General features: G+C 43.2%; 3 protein-coding genes and 1 long non-coding RNA gene across 19 annotated transcripts; 3 read left to right on the top strand and 1 right to left on the bottom strand.

Annotated features, from left to right (window-relative positions):
• Positions 1 to 569: 569 nt before the first annotated feature.
• Positions 570 to 3,647, top strand: LOC115546547 (zinc finger protein 28). Of its 2 annotated transcripts, none has more exons than XM_030360119.1 (6): positions 570 to 1,006; positions 1,170 to 1,279; positions 1,408 to 1,468; positions 2,036 to 2,304; positions 2,484 to 2,547; positions 3,047 to 3,647. In XM_030360119.1, exons 1-6 carry the CDS (start codon positions 700 to 702, stop codon positions 3,541 to 3,543), a joined length of 1,308 nt encoding a protein of 435 aa, XP_030215979.1. In that variant the 5' UTR covers positions 570 to 699; the 3' UTR covers positions 3,544 to 3,647. The 2 variants fall into 2 exon arrangements, with proteins under 2 accessions (XP_030215979.1, XP_030215978.1); XM_030360118.1 differs by having other exon boundaries at positions 2,481 to 2,547.
• Positions 3,648 to 3,697: 50 nt separating this feature from the next.
• Positions 3,698 to 5,232, bottom strand: LOC115546560 (uncharacterized). Its single transcript, XR_003977243.1, has 3 exons — positions 5,146 to 5,232; positions 4,574 to 4,684; positions 3,698 to 4,332 (listed from the first exon to the last, which is right to left on the bottom strand). It is a non-coding gene; the product is annotated as an uncharacterized LOC115546560 (long non-coding RNA).
• Positions 4,302 to 8,311, top strand: LOC115546548 (zinc finger protein 271). 7 transcript variants are annotated; one of them, XM_030360127.1, is made up of 6 exons: positions 4,302 to 5,680; positions 5,928 to 6,022; positions 6,148 to 6,211; positions 6,708 to 7,025; positions 7,170 to 7,233; positions 7,770 to 7,841. In XM_030360127.1, the coding sequence occupies exons 1-6, from the start codon at positions 5,386 to 5,388 to the stop codon at positions 7,780 to 7,782; spliced, it is 849 nt and encodes a 282-aa protein (XP_030215987.1). In that variant the 5' UTR covers positions 4,302 to 5,385; the 3' UTR covers positions 7,783 to 7,841. The 7 variants fall into 7 exon arrangements, with proteins under 7 accessions (XP_030215987.1, XP_030215982.1, XP_030215983.1 ...); XM_030360122.1 differs by having other exon boundaries at positions 4,353 to 5,680; positions 6,711 to 6,991; positions 7,770 to 8,311; XM_030360123.1 differs by having other exon boundaries at positions 4,355 to 5,680; positions 6,151 to 6,211; positions 6,711 to 6,991; positions 7,770 to 8,311.
• Positions 8,312 to 9,258: 947 nt separating this feature from the next.
• Positions 9,259 to 16,683, top strand: LOC115546544 (zinc finger protein 239). Of its 9 annotated transcripts, none has more exons than XM_030360112.1 (6): positions 9,259 to 9,679; positions 12,382 to 12,476; positions 12,603 to 12,663; positions 13,807 to 14,062; positions 14,239 to 14,305; positions 14,849 to 16,683. In XM_030360112.1, exons 3-6 carry the CDS (start codon positions 12,650 to 12,652, stop codon positions 15,403 to 15,405), a joined length of 894 nt encoding a protein of 297 aa, XP_030215972.1. In that variant the 5' UTR covers positions 9,259 to 9,679; positions 12,382 to 12,476; positions 12,603 to 12,649; the 3' UTR covers positions 15,406 to 16,683. The 9 variants fall into 9 exon arrangements, with proteins under 9 accessions (XP_030215972.1, XP_030215969.1, XP_030215967.1 ...); XM_030360109.1 differs by having other exon boundaries at positions 13,800 to 14,062; XM_030360107.1 differs by having other exon boundaries at positions 13,791 to 14,062.
• Positions 16,684 to 17,175: the final 492 nt, after the last annotated feature.

The raw sequence follows: 17,175 nt of genomic DNA, 5'->3' as shown, positions 1-17,175 counted from the left end.
AGATATATATTTTAGCGACCGTGGGCGTGGTCGCAATGTTCAGTAAGGGATCCTGGGGGGTTTAGATTACCGACAGTCGGACCTTTGGCAACCTCCTATAGGTCCTTTGCCGCAGAGACATTGAGTGGGGTTAATGGGTTTGGGTTTGTCTAGGTAGCGGTGTGTTTGTGTTGGTGTAATCGCTTCCGACACCGTCACCGAGACGTTATGTATGTAATGGTTATGTAGAGTAGCCTTCCACACAATGAATAATGAAATGTAATTTGACGCAACACACGGGGCCACGCTCCGTGTGTTGCGTTACAATCACGGGGACGTGCATTACAATCACGGGGAAATTTTAGCTTTTCAATTTGAATAAGGATCTCAAAAAAATGGAAAAAAATTGTTTTACTTTTATTGTTGTAACTTTTGCAAATTTTTATTTTTTATCTTTTGAACATTAATAATGCATGTGTGTTTGAATGCTCACGATTTAGTGTAAAACATGGGCCTGTGTTTCATTAAACTGTTAAATTCTCCCCACAAAAAGAATAACGGGTAGGCCTACTCCCACTTCCTCTTTGATTTTTTTTGCCAGTCGTTACAGTAATATACCGGAAGAGGCCAATGGGCGCATGCCGTTCTGGGGTAAATCGACATCACAGAGTTTATTTTGTTATCAGTAACTGTTACCTCTCGCCGGTAGTCGAGTAAAATATGTTAATAAACATGTCACCGTGCGGCTCAACTATGGAAGAACAGCTTTCGTCCATAATGGACGTGCTTGCGAAAGCGGCTGTATCTGAAATTAGCCAACTGTTCTCGGAAGGGTCGGCTACTCTTCAGTTACAAATAACTCGGAGCCGCGAAGAAAACGAAGCGCTGAGGACGAGAATGAAGGAGATGAGGAGTGAGCTGTTTTCTTTGCGACTTCAGACAAGATCGAAAGCATCGGGTGAAGCAAGTCGTTTTGCCCTGGCTCGAGACAACATCGGCAAACCACGGACTACATCACAGGGAAATGGTGAGTTGAGTTCCGACAAATGGGTTGAAAACAGGAGTGTCCAAGTGTTTAGGGGATGCTATTAATTGTTAGATTTGTAGTAAAAGGAAATAGTCGATATTGACGATATTGCCATTTCCTGAACTCTGAATGGGCTTGGATGTAATGTATTCTTCCTCATCAGAATCATCATCATCAGGCCTGAAGCCCCTGATATACCACAAGGCGGTTGGACATTCCCCTTTTCATTCACCATCCAAAAGTGTGGAGTCGTCAGTTACAAGTCCAGCAGAGGTAGGCACAACATACACACAGAATGAACACACCTTTATGATTCAATGTGTCTAGAATGGTGGCTTATAACCTTTCTGTGCTAATGCAAGAACATGTCTTGTGTTTGTTTCCCTCTTTACGACAAGTAGGAGACCCCCGGAATAATTTTAATCAAGATTGAAGAAGATATCAGTGGATGCAGGCCAGCAGGTGATACATGCATAGATGCAGCTTAGAGTCTAGGCTATCTACTAGATTCTAACTGCGCTAAAAGGCTGCTCTTCTTTTTTGAAAACGCATCATGATCAGAGCCCTGATAAAACGGAAGTGAAACTTGCGAGTTGTATTTCAAAAATGGAAACAGACAAGAGGCCAGAAGGGGTTCAAGACGGAGGTCAGGCCACATGACCTGGTTTATCATTCTCAAACGTAAATAAATTCAAAACGTATATATGTTAGATGATCAGCTTAAAGGGAATGGCACGTTGTCTCTTATTGTCCAAATACAATTATTGTCTCACGTGTAATGTTGTGCTCATTTTGCGCTGGTGTCCGTTCAGTGTCCTCGACCAGGACACCCGCTTGACCTTCAAGTCTAGGGAGGAGGGGGCTGGAGGAGACGTCTCCCTCCGAAACTGTGAATTTGTGTCTGCAGTACATATTTTAAACCCTCTGTGTCAATGTTGCATATTGTATTTTTCTATAGTTTGGTTGACTTGTACAAAGTACAGTTTTGTGCAAATAATTACTTTCTGTCTTGGTTTTTCCTCTTTGCAGAAGACAACAATGCCTTTGGAGGCCGAAGCATGCAGAGCGCAGCGGCCTCTGAGTTTCTACATGTGGTCGCCCCCGGCTCCTCCCACGTGTCCTGTCAAAACGCGGAGCTGAGGATCCTGAGTGTCCACGGACTGGCCGTGGAAGGCCATGAAACCCTGTTCAACGTGTCCGAATTGGAGGCCCTAAACTCGCTGTCTGCAGACTGCAGCGTGGCCAAGAGCCTGGACTGTGGCGAGCGGTTGGATTGCCGCAAGGAGCTGGCTGTGCAGGTTGAAAATATCCTTTCTCATTTACCATCCAAAAGTGAGGCTTACTCTGTTACAACTCCAGCACATGCCATAGAGAGCATACACCTTTACGATTCAATTTGTCGTGGGTATTGAACATTTTTCTATGCAAATGCAAGAATATGTTGTGTGTGTGTTTTCCCTCTTAATGTGGAAAGAAGGAGACCCCAGACAACATTTTGATCAAGGTGGAAGAGGATATTGGTGGAAGCATCCCACCTGTAGGTAAGTAATAATCATTGCAGCCATGCAAGCAAGTAACAACCTGGAAACGACTGAGAATGTACTCAATTCTTCCTGCGCAAAAATGCCTTGAGCTCTTTTGAAACGACCAGAGCCCTGCTAAAACACGAGTAAAACTTGAGCATTTCAAAGATGGAAACACCTAAGAGCCAAATAGGTTTATCAAGACGGATGCCACATGTGCTGTTTTATCATTTTCAAATAATAAATGAATTGAAAACGTATAATTGTTAGCTGAACAACCTCTCACACGTGCACTTTAAGCCAGGCATCCTCCGGATTACACCCTGAGGGGCAGTATGTGGCAACCTAACTTCCAGAATCTGCCCCTCTGGAGTTTACCCACCCAGGCCCCTAGTGTAAAGGAGAGCCGGAGAATTTATAACGACGCAGTATACATTCTAAACCCTTGATGTTTAGTATGTACAAAGTAATAATGAATTGATACAATTACTTTCTCTCTTTGTTTTCCTCTCTGCAGAAGACTGCATTGACATTAGAGACTGCAGCACACAGCCTGGCGCCACCTCGGATAGTATGCATCCGGACGCCCCTGGCTCTTCCCACATGTCCAGTCACAAGTTCAGTCGAGTTCACTCCCTGGAGAAGCCCTACAGGTGTGACCAATGCATGAAGGGCTTCAAACGGAGCTACGACCTGAAGATCCACATGAGGATTCACTCTGGGGAGAGGCCTTACAAGTGTGAGCAATGCATGAAGCGCTTCAGTCAAAGCTACAACCTGAAGATCCACATGAGGATTCACTCCAGGGAGAAGCCCTACAGGTGTGAACAATGCATGAAGCGCTTCAGTCAGAGTTACCACCTGAAGATCCACATGAGGATTCACTCTGGGGAGAAGCCCTGCGTGTGTCTCCAGTGCAAGGCCAGCTTCAGCGATCCAAGACATTTGCGTGAGCACATGATCAATGCACACGGGCATTGGGGTGAGTTGACACGGGTCAACGGGACGCTTTGATTGACACCTTTATCCTGTATATGTTCAAATTACTACTTTAAGGTTTTATCACGATTTAAAGACGCTTTCGGATATTTCTAAAATAAATATATATATTTCGGCTTTATTGTTAAGAAATTCTTCACACAGACATCAATAACAATTCTTTGGACACTTTAAAGCATGATCATGGGAAGATACAGGCATTAAAATTAACAAGCAAACATTCAATGAGACGATGGGTTTACATGTTTCTTATTGGGAAACTTTCACATTGTGGATTAATACAAATAAAACAAAAGTTAGGGGGAGTGACAATCGTGGAGAATTTAGGATCTGCCACGTTGGGAGGGACCAAGTTAAATCGCAATAAATTATAGGTGAGGTGGACATTGTGGCAAGACGGATAAAGGAATCTACACAACGAAGAATTCAGTTGTTTGGCATGGTCTTAGTATTAGACTTCGTGGCTACAGAGGAAGGGAGATATCTTTAGGTCCAAGGAATTTAAACAGTTCCTTGTAAATTGACTAGTAATTATATAAACAAGGTTGATATAATGTTTAATTATATATTATAGTTATTATTAATATTCACACAACACTTTCTTCAGCTCATTCCAAAGTATGCTAGACCCCTAGATCACCCACCATTTCCATTACTCCTGGTTGGGTTCCAGCCTCCAAACATATCTTCAGAAGAATTGAATGCCCTCATTACCATAAAATTGGTCAGGATGAGTACAACAGCCCCCCCCCCGCCCTACAATTTGCGGCATGGCTGTCACCTGTGGACTGTGGTAACTTGACCCTGGACAACACACACACACACACACACACACACACACACACACACACACACACACACACACACACTTTAAGAGCATAGACTCCTCCATCTTCCCAGACACTTAGAATAATGTGGTTGATTATTTAGATAATTCAGGTATATTCCACATTCCATCTTTAGAGATTATTTAGAAAAATATTAATAGCATATAAATATGCAGCTTGCCATGCAATTGCAATCAACGGAAAATGTCAATACTCACTGCATAAAGAATAACCTCTCACACATGAGGGGGTCATTGCCTCGGTGGGACTCGTGGAGGCGCTGTTCTGTCTGGCGCACCTTAATTTGTCTCTTTCCTAGCCAGTAGAACCTAGTTTACGACAAAAACAAATCAATGTACGGCAGCTCAGCTGTCGCACGTTAAAGCAATAAGTGTGCTATGGTTTTTCTAAAAGCAGGCTTATTCATCTTTAAATTGTTAAATTAATGAATAGCTCTATTAAAGTGATAACAACTCATCTGAGCAATGCTTACATTGATATGCTTGTATACATCTATATATGGGCCTATATGTATATGATAGCATTTTTTGATTTCCCATGCCCCCCCTGAATGGTTCTTGGTCCCCTCCTGATCCACCTCAATCGTCTAGCTAAGTGCTTCTCAAACCTTTTCTAAAAGTGTAACCCTTCTAAGATATTTTTCGGCTGAGTTCCCCCTTCACAAGCACTAAATATTTTTGGGATATTTTTTTTTTAATGACCATAAATAATGCATGGGCGTTCTATTTGGCAGGGTAAACATGAGCATTAACAGGCTACAAATACTCACAATTTAGTGAAAAAATGGGCCTGTTCTAATTTCTCCGAATTTTCTTAGGATTACCCCCTCAGTACTCTGTGGGTACGCGTACTCTCATTTGGTCATCGTTTTTCTTTTCAGTAATTACGGTAATATACAGGAAGAGGCCATTGGGCGCCTGCCGTTCTAGGATAAACTGGCATCACGGGGTTCCGTTTGATATCAGTAACTTACCTCTCGCCGGTAGTGAGGTATAATAGGTTAATAAACATGTCACCATGCGGCTCAACTATGGAAGAACAGCTGTCGTCCATAATGGACGTACTTGCGAAATCGGCTGTATCTGAAATTAGCCAACTGTTCTCGGAGGGGTCGGCTTCTCTTCGCTTAGAAGTAACTCAGAGCCGCAAAGAAAACGAATTGCTGAGGATGAGGATGAAGGTGATGAGGAGTGAGCTGTTTTCTTTGCGGCTTCAAACAAGATCGAATGCATCGCGTGCGGAAAGTGGTTTTGCCCTGGCCCGAGCCAACATCAACAAACTACGGACTAAATCATTGGAAAATGGTGAGTTGTGTTCCGAATAATGGGTGGAAACCGGACAGTTCGGGGGGTACTATTAATTGTTAAATTTGTATTAAAATGAAATGTGTATAATAATAATCATGATTCATTATGAACTTTTGCTAAAGATTTATATCGGAGAAGCAGGTTATTTCACAACACATGCCTAATATAATTTGACGATGTGCCCATTTCATGAATTCTGAATTGTCTTGATCAAGAATGTATTCATCATCATCATCATCATCAGGCCCAAAGCCCCTGATGGACCACAAGGCGGTTGTACATCCCCCTTTTCATTCACCATCCAAAAGTGAGGCTTTGTCAGTTACAAGTCCAGCAGAGGTAGGCACAACACACACATAGAAAGAACACACCTTTATGATTCAATGTGTCTAGAATGGGGGTTGACAACTTTTCCGTGCAAATGCAAGAAGATGTCTTGTGTGTGTTTCCCTCTTTACGACAAGCAGGAGACCCCCGGAATAATTTTAATCAAGATTGAAGAGGATATCAGTGGATGCAGGCCAGCAGGTGAGTCATACGTATTGCAGCAGAGTCTAGGCTGCATACTTGATTCTACCTGCACCAAAAGGCCCTGATAAAACACAAGTAAAACTTGAGAGTTACATTTCAAAGTTGGAAACAGTCAAGAGGACAGAAGGGGTTCAAGACGGAGGTCAGGCCACATGACCTGGTTTTTCATTCTCAAACGTATGTAAATTCAAAACGTTTATATGTTCGATGATCAGCTTACAGGGAATGGCATGTTGTCTCTTGTCTTATGTAATTTTGTGCTCAGCTCATTTTGCACTGGTGTTCGTTCATTGTCTTTGAACTGGACACCCGCTTGAGCTTCATGTCTATGGAGGAGGGGGCTGGAGAAGACGTGTCTCTTCGAAACTGAATTTGTGTCTGATGTACTCTTAAACCTGAAGTCTGTCAACGTTACATATTCTATTTTTAAATAGTACCGTAGGCTTCTACAAAGTACAGTTTTGTTCAAATAATGACCGTCTTCTTTATTCAGAAGACTGCGATGCCTTTGGAGACCGCATCTCGCAGAGCGGAGCCACCTTGGAGAGTCTGCATGTGGATGCCCCTGGCTCCTCCCATGTGTCCAGTCAAAACACGGAGCTGCGGATCCTGAGTGTCCACCGACAAGGAGGGGGGCAACTAGTGGTGGAAGGCCATGACACCCTTTTCACCGCATCCGAACTGGAGGCCCTGAACTCTCTGTCTGCACATAACAGCGTGGCCAAGAGCCTGGACTGTGGCGCGTGGTTGGATTGCCGCAAGGAGCTGGCTGTTCAGGTTGAAAATTCCCCTACTCATTTACCATCCAAAAGTGAGGCATACTCTGTTCCAACTCCAGCACATACCATAGAGAGCAAACACCTTTATGATTAAATTTTCCATGGGGATTGACAACTTTCTGTGCAAATGCAAGAATATGTTGTGTGTGTGTTTTCCCTCTTAATGTGGAAAGCAGGAGACCCCAGACAACATTTTGATCAAGGAAGAAGTGGGTATTGGTGGATGCATCCCTCCTGTAGGTAAGTTATAACCATTGCAGCCATGCAAGCACGCAAAGGACCTGGATCCACTGAGAATTTACTCGATTCTTCCTGTGCTGTAAGCCTGGACCTCTTTTGAAACGACCAGAGCCCTGCTAAAACATGAGTAAACCTTGAGAGCATTTAAAAAATGAAAAACTCCTCAGTGCCCAATAGGTTATTAAGACGGATGCCACATGTGGGGTTTTATCATTTTCAAATAATAAATGAATTGAAAACGTATAAATGTTAGCTGATAAATGTACAGCTAGCCTCTCACACATGCACTTTAAGCCAGACATCCTCCGGATTACACCCTGAGGGGCAGTATGTGGGAACTAAACTGCCAGAATCTGTCCCTCTGGAGTTTACCCACCCAGGCCCCTAGTGTAAAGGAGAGCCAGGGAATTTATAACGAGTGAGTGGGCGTGTGGTTGATTGCAGTACACAATCTAAACCCTCGATGGTAAGTGTGGACAAAGTAATAATGAATTAATACAATTCCTAACTCTCTGTCTTTGTTTTCCTCTCTGCAGCAGACTGCAATGACATTAGCACACAGCAAGGCGCCACCTCGGATAGTCTGCATCCGGACGCCCCTGGCTCTTCCCACATGTCCAGTCACAAGTTCGGTCCACCTCGATCCAGGAAGAAGTCCTACAGGTGTGACGAATGCATGAAGGTCTACAGTTCGGGTTTTAGCCTGAAGATCCACATGAGGATTCATTCTGGGGAGAAGCCCTACAGGTGTGACCAATGCATGAAGGGCTTCAGACGGAGCTACGACCTGAAGTCCCACATGAGTATTCACTCAGGGGAGAAGCCTTACAGGTGTGACCAATGCACGAAGGGCTTCAGTCATAGCTGTAGCCTGAAGATCCACAAGAGGATTCACTCCGGGGAGAAGCCCAGCGTGTGTCACCAGTGCAATGTCAGCTACAGTCGCGCCAGCAGTTTGCGTCGCCACATGTCCAAGCAGCACAAGGGCAAAGGGGTGCTTTGACACTTTAATCCTGTATGTGAGGAAATTACTGCGTTAAGGTTTTTAATCACGATTAAAGACGCTTTCAAACCTTTTGATATTTGTATATAAAATATATATTTGTTTTTTTTGTTAATAATTGATGCCTCTGTGATGAACTACTTATTTTTAGGAATCTTAGGATAGCAAGATATTTAATTAAATTTGAAAGCATGATCATGGGAAGGTATAGGCAGCAAAGTTACCAAGCATACATTCAATGAGACAATGACTTCCCATGCTTCTTATTGGGAAACTTTCACATCGTGGGTTAATACAAAGGAAACAATGGTGAGGGGGGCTTGACCATCGCGGAGAATTTAGGATTGGCCATGGTGGGAGGGACCAGTTAAAATGAAATACACTATGGGTGAAGTGGACATGGCTGCAAGACAGTTAAAGGAATCTACACAATGATGAAGTCAGTTGATTGGCATGGCCTTAGTATTAGACTTTGTGGCTAGAGTGGGAATGCAATTGTTAACTATCTGAACATCTCAGGGAGAGGAAGGCAGGTATCTTTAAGTCCAAGGAATTTATACAGTTCCTTAAAAATTGACTAATTATATAAACAAGGTTAATATGTTTAATTATAATATGTATAATTGATATACCACTACACTGACTTAAGCTCAATTTGGCAGTGTAAACATTAACGATAACAGGGTGCAAATACTCACAATTTAGTGAAAACATTTGCCTGTGCTTCATTAAGCTGTTGGCTAAATTCTCCCCACAAAAGAACCACAGCGACATGGGAGGATGAGAGCATGTAGAGGTGAGATCTATTTAAATATATTCTTCCTGAAACTGACGACGATGTGGATTCTTTTTCACATATTTTCCTTTCTTCTTGTTTTCAGATTGACATTGCAACCACCACCAACTTGCTCAGGGTAAAATAATCTGATAGTTAGCTGTTAATTGTACCCCCTGCAGTAATCCAAAGTACCCCCAGGGGTATACGTACTCCCATTTGCGCATCGATGTTGTTTTCCAGTAGTTACGGTATTATACCGGAAGAGGCCTTTGGGCGCAAGCCGTCTGCGATAAATCAACATCACAGGGTTCATTTTGATGTCAGTAACTGTATCCTCTCGCCGGTATTCGAGTAAAATATGTCAATAAACATGTCACCGTGTGGCTCAACTTTGGAAGAACAGCTTTCGTCCATAATGGACGTGCTTGCGAAAGCGGCTGTATCTGAAATTAGCCAACTGTTCTCGGAAGGGTCGGCTACTCTTCAGTTACAAATAACTCAGAGCCGTGAAGAAAACGAAACGCTGAGAACGAGGATGAAAGTTATGAGGAGTGAGCTGTTTTCTTTGCGGCTTCAAACAAGATCGAATGCATCGCGTGCGCCAAGTCGTTTTGCCTTGGCTCGAGCCAACCTCTGCAAACCACGGACTACATCACTGGGAAATGGTGAGTGGAGTTCATGGGTGGAAAACAGGACAGTTCAGCGGGATATATTAATTGTTACATTTGTAGTGAAAGGAAATAGTTATAATAATCATGATTCATAATTAAGAATTAATAATGAGTATGTTATGAATGGGTTTGTATAATTTGATGATATGCCCAGGGGCGAAGCCAGACTTTGTGTGCATCCGGGGCTTAGCCCTGAGGTGGGGTCGGCCCCCCAAAAAATGTAATTTATAAGATGCGATTTCCTGCATTCTAGTCCATTTTAGGGTGACCTGCGGGACATTGGCAAATCCTAAATCCCTTCTAATCACAGCCTACATTTTCAGTTGCAGGGCCTGATCAAGACAATACTATTTAATGGAAAGAAACAATTACCACTTAACTATTGACTTCTAGAGATATTAAAGGACAAATCCGGTGTAAAATGGATCTGGGATATGTTTAATATGATAACGAGTTGGAATGTTCGTTTTGGAGCAAAAAAGCGCGCATAGACGCATTCTAAAGGCACCCAGTGCAACTTTCAAGGCTTAAAAATAAACATTCAATTTCTAGTCTTTTTTACACGTAGTAAGTTTCAATAACTCCATACCATTACATACCGACATTCAAGCAGCAAAGATGAGACGTCGTTGTGTGGTGAGAACTGATAGAAAATCGATAACAACAACAATGCCGCCATTTTCTTTATTTTTTGTAACCTACAATAAATAAAGCAGGCTTCCAGTCAATGGAAAAATGGCTTCTCCCCACGGGCGATTGTTGTTGTTTACGATATTCTATCAGTTCTCACCACACAGCGACGTCTCATCTTTGCTCCTTGAATGTCGATATGTAATGGTATGGAGTTATTGAAACTTACTACGTGAAAGACTAGATATTGAATGTTTATTTTTCATTGAATGTTTACATAAAGTTGCACTGGGTGCCTTTTTAAGTTGGCTGTTTTTAGCCGACTCTACCAAAACGCTATAAACTTGGAACGATGGGGGCAATTGTTATGGTAAAAACTAAATCGCTATTTTAAACCACTTAAAAGGCTAGAAGTAGCCCAACACTTCTTTGGTAGTATTACAAGGGTCTTAACATATACAACGAGGCATTGATAACTTTGTAGATTGTTTATTAGAAAGGATATTTTATACACACAACATCAGTAGTTCACCCGTCGACGCCATCTTGTTTTTAAGACTCGATAAGTAGATTGCCGAACACAGAGCTTGCATGTTGCTGACGGATGTCACAATCTCTGTGTTCGTCAATCTACATATCGAGTCTTAAACAAGATGACGTCGACGGGTGATCTACTGATGGTATTGTGTGTATAAAATGAACTTTTTAATAAAAAATCCGTACACTTACAAAGTTATCAATGCCTTGTTTTAAATGTTAGGACCCTTATAATACTACCGTAGTGTCGGGCTACTTTTAGCCTTTTAAGTGCAGTGTTTCCCATACATTGACGAGACTATGTCAATGTGTGAGACTAGTCTAATTTCGGCCGCCATAGTCTCTGCGTGCACATGAATTATTATTATTATTATAATTTTTTTTTTTCTTCTTTTTTTTTTTTTTTTTGCTCAGACGAAGTTCGTGTCGCTCTCATTGGGAAAAAAATCGCCACATACCCCCCCCCCCCCCCCCCCCGTCAACAATCGCTCCATACCACCCCCCCCCCCCCCCGTCAACAATCGCTCCATACCAACCCCCCCCCCGTCAACAATCGCTCCATACCACCCCCCCCCCCCCTCGTCAACAATCGCTCCATACCACCCCCCCCCCCCCCCGTCAACAATCGCTCCATACCACCCCCCCCCCCCCCCTCTCAACAATCGCTCCATACCACCCCCCCCCCCCCCCTCTCAACAATCGCTCCATACCACCCCCCCCCCTCTCAACAATCGCTCCATACCACCCCCCCCCCCCCCCATAGTCTCCAAAATTTCTGTGGGAAACACTTAAGTGGTTTTAAAATAGCGATTTAGTTTTTACCATAACACATGCTCCTATCATTCCAAGTTTATAGCATTTTGATAGAATCGGCTAAAAACAGCCAATATGCGGTTTTTGTGCTCCAAAACGAAGGTTCCAACTCGTTATCATACCAAACATATCCCAAATCCACAGATTTGTCCTTTAATGTGAATGACAATGGCAAAATTGAGACTTGTAAAGTTGAGACAAACTTTCAGTAGAAATCAAAGTAGGATTGCAGAGATGGATTGTTTTGTTTGTTTGTTAGCTTTTTTGTATTTTAGAAGTGGTATGCCCACTGGCCTTTGCCAACAATAGGCCCATGATTTTGTAGCAAAGTATTATCCGTGCTGTTGCATGTCCTTTCCACTAGATGGCAATGAAAACTCAAGAATGGAGATCATTGTTGGGTTGGCAGACTTCTAGTGTTGGCAGAATTCTATTTTTCTTGTTTCTTGTTTCGTGGTGTGTTGAAATTGTCTGAGGGAATGAAGGTTTTTGTTGTTGGCTATTATTTTCCCAGTAATGAGGCTTAATTGAATGTTTAGGGAACATGGTGTCAGGGTTGTCATATTCCAAAGCTTTAAAAAGATCTGGGGCTTTTGAAGTGAGATTCAGGGCTTCAGTCCCGAAAGCCACCCCCCTGCTCTGCGGCTGGATATGCCCATTTCCTGAACTCTGAATAGGCTTGGATGTAATGTATTCTTCCTCCTCATCATCATCAGGCCTAAAGCCCCTGATGGAACAAAAGGCGGTTGGACATTCCCCTTTTCATTCACCAACCAAAAGTGAGGCTTCCTCTGTGACAAGTCCAGCAGAGGTAGGCGCAACATACACATAGAAAGAACACACCTTTATGATTCAATGTGTCTAGAATGGGGGTTGACAACCTTTCTGTGCAAATGCAAGAATATGTCTAGCGTGTTTCCCTCTTTACGACAAGCAGGAGACCCCCGATATAATTTTAATCAAGATTGAAGAGGATATCAGTGGATGCAGGACAGCAGGTGAGTCATAAATATTGCAGCCTTGATTCTAGGCTGCCGACCGGATTCTACCTGCGCTATGAGGCTGGTCCTCTTTTGAAAACGCATCATGACCAGAGCCCTGATAAAACACAAGTATAACTTGGGAGTTGCATTTCAAAGATTGAAACAGTCAAGAGGCCAGAACCGGTTCAAGACGGATGCCTCATGACCTGGTTTATCAGTTGGTTCCAGTCATACCTCACAAACGGGACAGAATACATCTCCCTTGGACACTCCAAATCAAACCCACACACGCTTGCGGTTTCCCCCAGGGGTCAGTCCTTGGCCCCATCCTCTCCATCCCTCATCCTCCTTGGTCAGGTCATCAGCTGCCATTGTTTTTCATTCCACTGCTACGACGACGACACACAGCTCTATTGCAGCTGCAACCCCACCCTCATCATCACCGTTGTCCCCGTCAAAACTCACCACGTGTCTGGTGGAGATAATGGTATGAATGGAGCACAACTTCCCCCTACTCAGCAACTCAATAACCGAGCCATCCTAGTCGGCACCCCCCACCAGACCAAATCATCATCCATAACCAGCATTACCTTTTCTGGCTCCGATATCCCTCTCTCCTCAGCACTCACAACTCTTGGTGTGAAAAATTGACCCCCAACTCACCTTTGAATCCCATATCAAACACCTGCACGACCTCCTTCTATCACCACAATATTTCCAAACTTCGCCCCATTCTCTCCCTCGCAAATGCCGAAAAACCGGTCCAAGTCGTCGTTTTATATTTTTTAAACCTTTCTATTTTTAACAAAACTGCTTATTTTAGTTATTTCCCTTACCCCAGAATTGGATATTTTTACTTTTAACCTTTTTTTTTTTTACCTGTAGCCCTTTGAGATCTTTGGATGAAAAGGGCAGTATGGATAAAATGTATTATTATCGTTCTCCAACATAATTAAATGTAAAACTTTTAAAAATGTAAATGTTAGATGATCAGCTTACAGGGAATGGTACGTTTTCTCTTGTTATTGTCAATATACAAAACTTGTCTCTCTTGCGATGTTGTGCTCAGCTAGATTTGCGCTGGTATTTGTTCAGTATTATTATTCGAAAGTATTAATTACTTTCTGTCTTTGTTTTTCCTGCCTTTGGAGACCGCAGCACCCAGAGCGGAGTCACCGTGGAGAGTCTCCATGTGGACGCCGCTGGCTCCTCCCACGTGTTCAGTCAAAACGCGGAGCTGCGGATCCTGAGTGTCCACGGGCGGGGGGGGGGGCAACTGGTGATGGAAGGCCATGACACCCTCTTCACATCTTCCGAAGTCGAGGCCCTGAACTCACTGTCTGCGGACTGCAACGTGGCTAAGAGCCTGGACTGTGGCGAGCGGATGGATTGCCGCAAAGAGCTGGCTTTGCAGGTTGAAAATTTCCTTTATTATTTACCATCCAAAAGTGAGGCTTGCTCTGTTGCATCTCCAGCAAACAACCATAGAAAGCACACACCTTTATGATTCAATTTGTCGTTAGTGAGGATTGAAAACTTTTCTGTGCAAATGCAAGAATGTTATGTGTGTTTCCTGCTTAATGTGGAAAGCAGGAGAACCCTGACACCATTTTGATCAAGGAGGAAGAGGATATTGGTGTATGCATGCCCCCTGTAGGTAAGTAATAACCATTTCAGCCATGATAGCAAGCAAACAACCTGGATCCACTGAGAATTTACATGATTCTTCTTGCGCTAAAAAGCATGGACCACTTTTTAATCGACCAGGGCCCTGCTAAAACAGGAGTAAAACCTGAGAGCATTACAAAGAAGGTAACACCTTAGAGCCCAGAAGGTTATCAACACGGAGGCCACATGTGCTGTTTTATCATTTTCAAACAATAAATAAATTGAGAACGAGAAGCTGATAAACTTACACTAGCCCTTTCACACATGCGCTGTAAGCCGGACACCCTCCGGATTGTACCCTGAGGGGCTGTATGTGGGCACGCAAATGCCAGAATCTGCCCCTCTGGAGTTCACCCACCCAGGCCCCTGGTGTAAAGGAGAGCTGGATAATTGATAACGAAGAAGATGGCCTTGTTGATGACTGCAGTACACCTTCTAAACCTTTGATGTTAAGTGTGTACAAAGTACATACTGTATCCCTTTGTGCAAATAATGTGTTTATAAATTTTTTTTTTTTTTTTCCTCTCTGCAGAAGACTGCAATGACATCAGATACTGCAGCACACAACGCAGCGCCACCTCGGATAGTCTGCATCCGGACGCCCCTGGCTCCTCCCACATGTCTAGGCACAATGGGGAGCTGCGGATCCTGAGTGTCTGTGGACAAGGGGTGGGCCGGCTGGGGCTGGACAGCCATGACACCCTCTTCACCGCATCCGAAGTGGAAGCCCTAAGCTTGCTGTCCGTGGACCACAGTGTGGCCAAGAGCCTGGACTGCGGCAAGCGGCTTGTCCACTATGAGGAGCAAACTGGGCCTCGGGGCGGCCGCAAGGGCCGGCCCTGTGTCTTCTGTGGCAAGGTTTTTCCCAACGCTTCCAAGATGACCATCCATATGCGTACCCACACCAGCGAGAAGCCCTACAGGTGTGACCAATGCATGAAGCGCTTCACTCAGAGGTGCCACCTGAAGATCCACATGAGTATTCACTCCAGGGAGAAGCCCTACAAATGTGACCAATGCATGAAGGGCTTCAGACGGAGATATGATCTAAAGATCCACATGAGGATTCACACCAGGGAGATGCCCTAAAGGTGTGACCAATGCATGATGGCCTTCGGCCGGAGCTCTTGTCTGAAGATCCACATGAGGATTCACTCCGGGGAGAAGCCCTGCGTATGTCACCAGTGCAACATCAGTTACAGTCGTGCCAGCAGTTTTCGTCCCCACATGATCAAGCACAAGGGGCAAAGGAAATTACTGCTTTTAGGGTTTTACGATTAAAGGTTTTTATCAATTACAATTGGGGCATTTAGCAGACGCTTTTATCCAAAGCGACTTACATAGGTTAATACACACCAACGGCAGAGTCAACCATGCAAGGTGTCAGGAGCTGTTAGGGTTAAGTGTCTGGCTCAGGGACTCGTCAACACCCAGCTAGGAGGAGCTGGGGATCAAACTAGCAACCTTTCGGTTACAAGACGACAACTGCTCTACCCCGTGAGCTAAACCAACGACGTCTTTAATCTTATCAAGATTAATTTAAGCAAGATTAAAGACGCTTTCCAGATATTTGCTATTTGTAAAACTAAACTTATTATTGTTAAAAATTGCTCTCTGTGAATTTCTTATTTTTTGGACATTTCGGATATCAAAATATTTGATTAAATTTTAAAGTATGATCATGGGAAGATACAGGCAGCAAAGATACCAAACATACATTCATTAGAAGATGGCTTTACATGTTTCTTATTGGGAAACTTTCACATCGTGGGTTAATTTAGGATTGGCCATGGCTGAAGTCAGGCACGGTGGGAGAGAACCAGTTAAATTGCAATACACTATGGGTCAAGTGGACATGGCTGCAAGACAGTTAAAGGAATCTACACAACGAAGAATTCAGTTGATCGCATGGCCTTAGTATTAGACTTAGTGGTTACAACATGGAATGCAAATGTAACCTATCTTAACAACTCTCAGTGAGAGGAAGGGAGGTATCTATAGGTCCAAGGAATTTAAATAGTTCCTTGTAAATTGACTAGTAATTATATAAACAAGGTTAATGTGTTTAATTGTATATTATAGTTATTAATATTTCCACGACACTGTCAGCTCATTCCCAAGTGTGCTAGACCTCTAGATCAGCGATTCCCCCCCCCGGTCTGTGGACCTGTTATGGCCGGGCCTTTAAATATTTCCAGAATGGGATAATAAAAAAAGATCTATTATTTAATATTATTTAATTTTTTTACGTCATATTTAATTACTTGGGCTATACGAGTCATGTCATTTCCTCCTAATACACATGAAATTGATCAATATGAAATTAAACCACTGTAAATTATGCTCTGTTAAGGCACTGTGTCTTTGCACTACTTTTGTTGACTGACTTTTCTTTTAACTTTCTTGTGTTTCTCTCACGTCTTAGACAGTAAATAATGTGGTTGATAATTTACGTAATTCAGGTAGATTTCACATTCCATCTTTAGAGATTATTTATAAATGATTAATTGCATATAAATATGCAGCTTGCCATGATAATTGCACTCAACAAAGAAAATGTCAATACTCTGGGTGTTCGGGGGTTTCTCCCCCGAGCAACTTTGAAAATCAGGGTGATGAACATGCAATTGTAACTTAGTTTGAGAAGGAGAGAAAATTCGTACTGTGACTCACGTCGGGCAGGTCTACTGCTGGCGCACCGTAATATTTCTCTTTCCTAGCCAGTATAACCTAGTTCAAGACCAAAACAAAGTACGACAGCTCAGCTGTCGCACGTCATAGCAATAAGTACGCTTGTTGTAAAAGCAGGCTTATGCATCTTTAAATTGTCAAATTAATGAAGTGCTCTATTAAGGTGAT

Source organism: Gadus morhua, chromosome 7 (assembly GCF_902167405.1).
Source record: "Gadus morhua chromosome 7, gadMor3.0, whole genome shotgun sequence".
Classification (NCBI taxonomy): domain Eukaryota; kingdom Metazoa; phylum Chordata; class Actinopteri; order Gadiformes; family Gadidae; genus Gadus; species Gadus morhua.
This window is presented reverse-complemented; position numbering and strand designations above follow the sequence as displayed.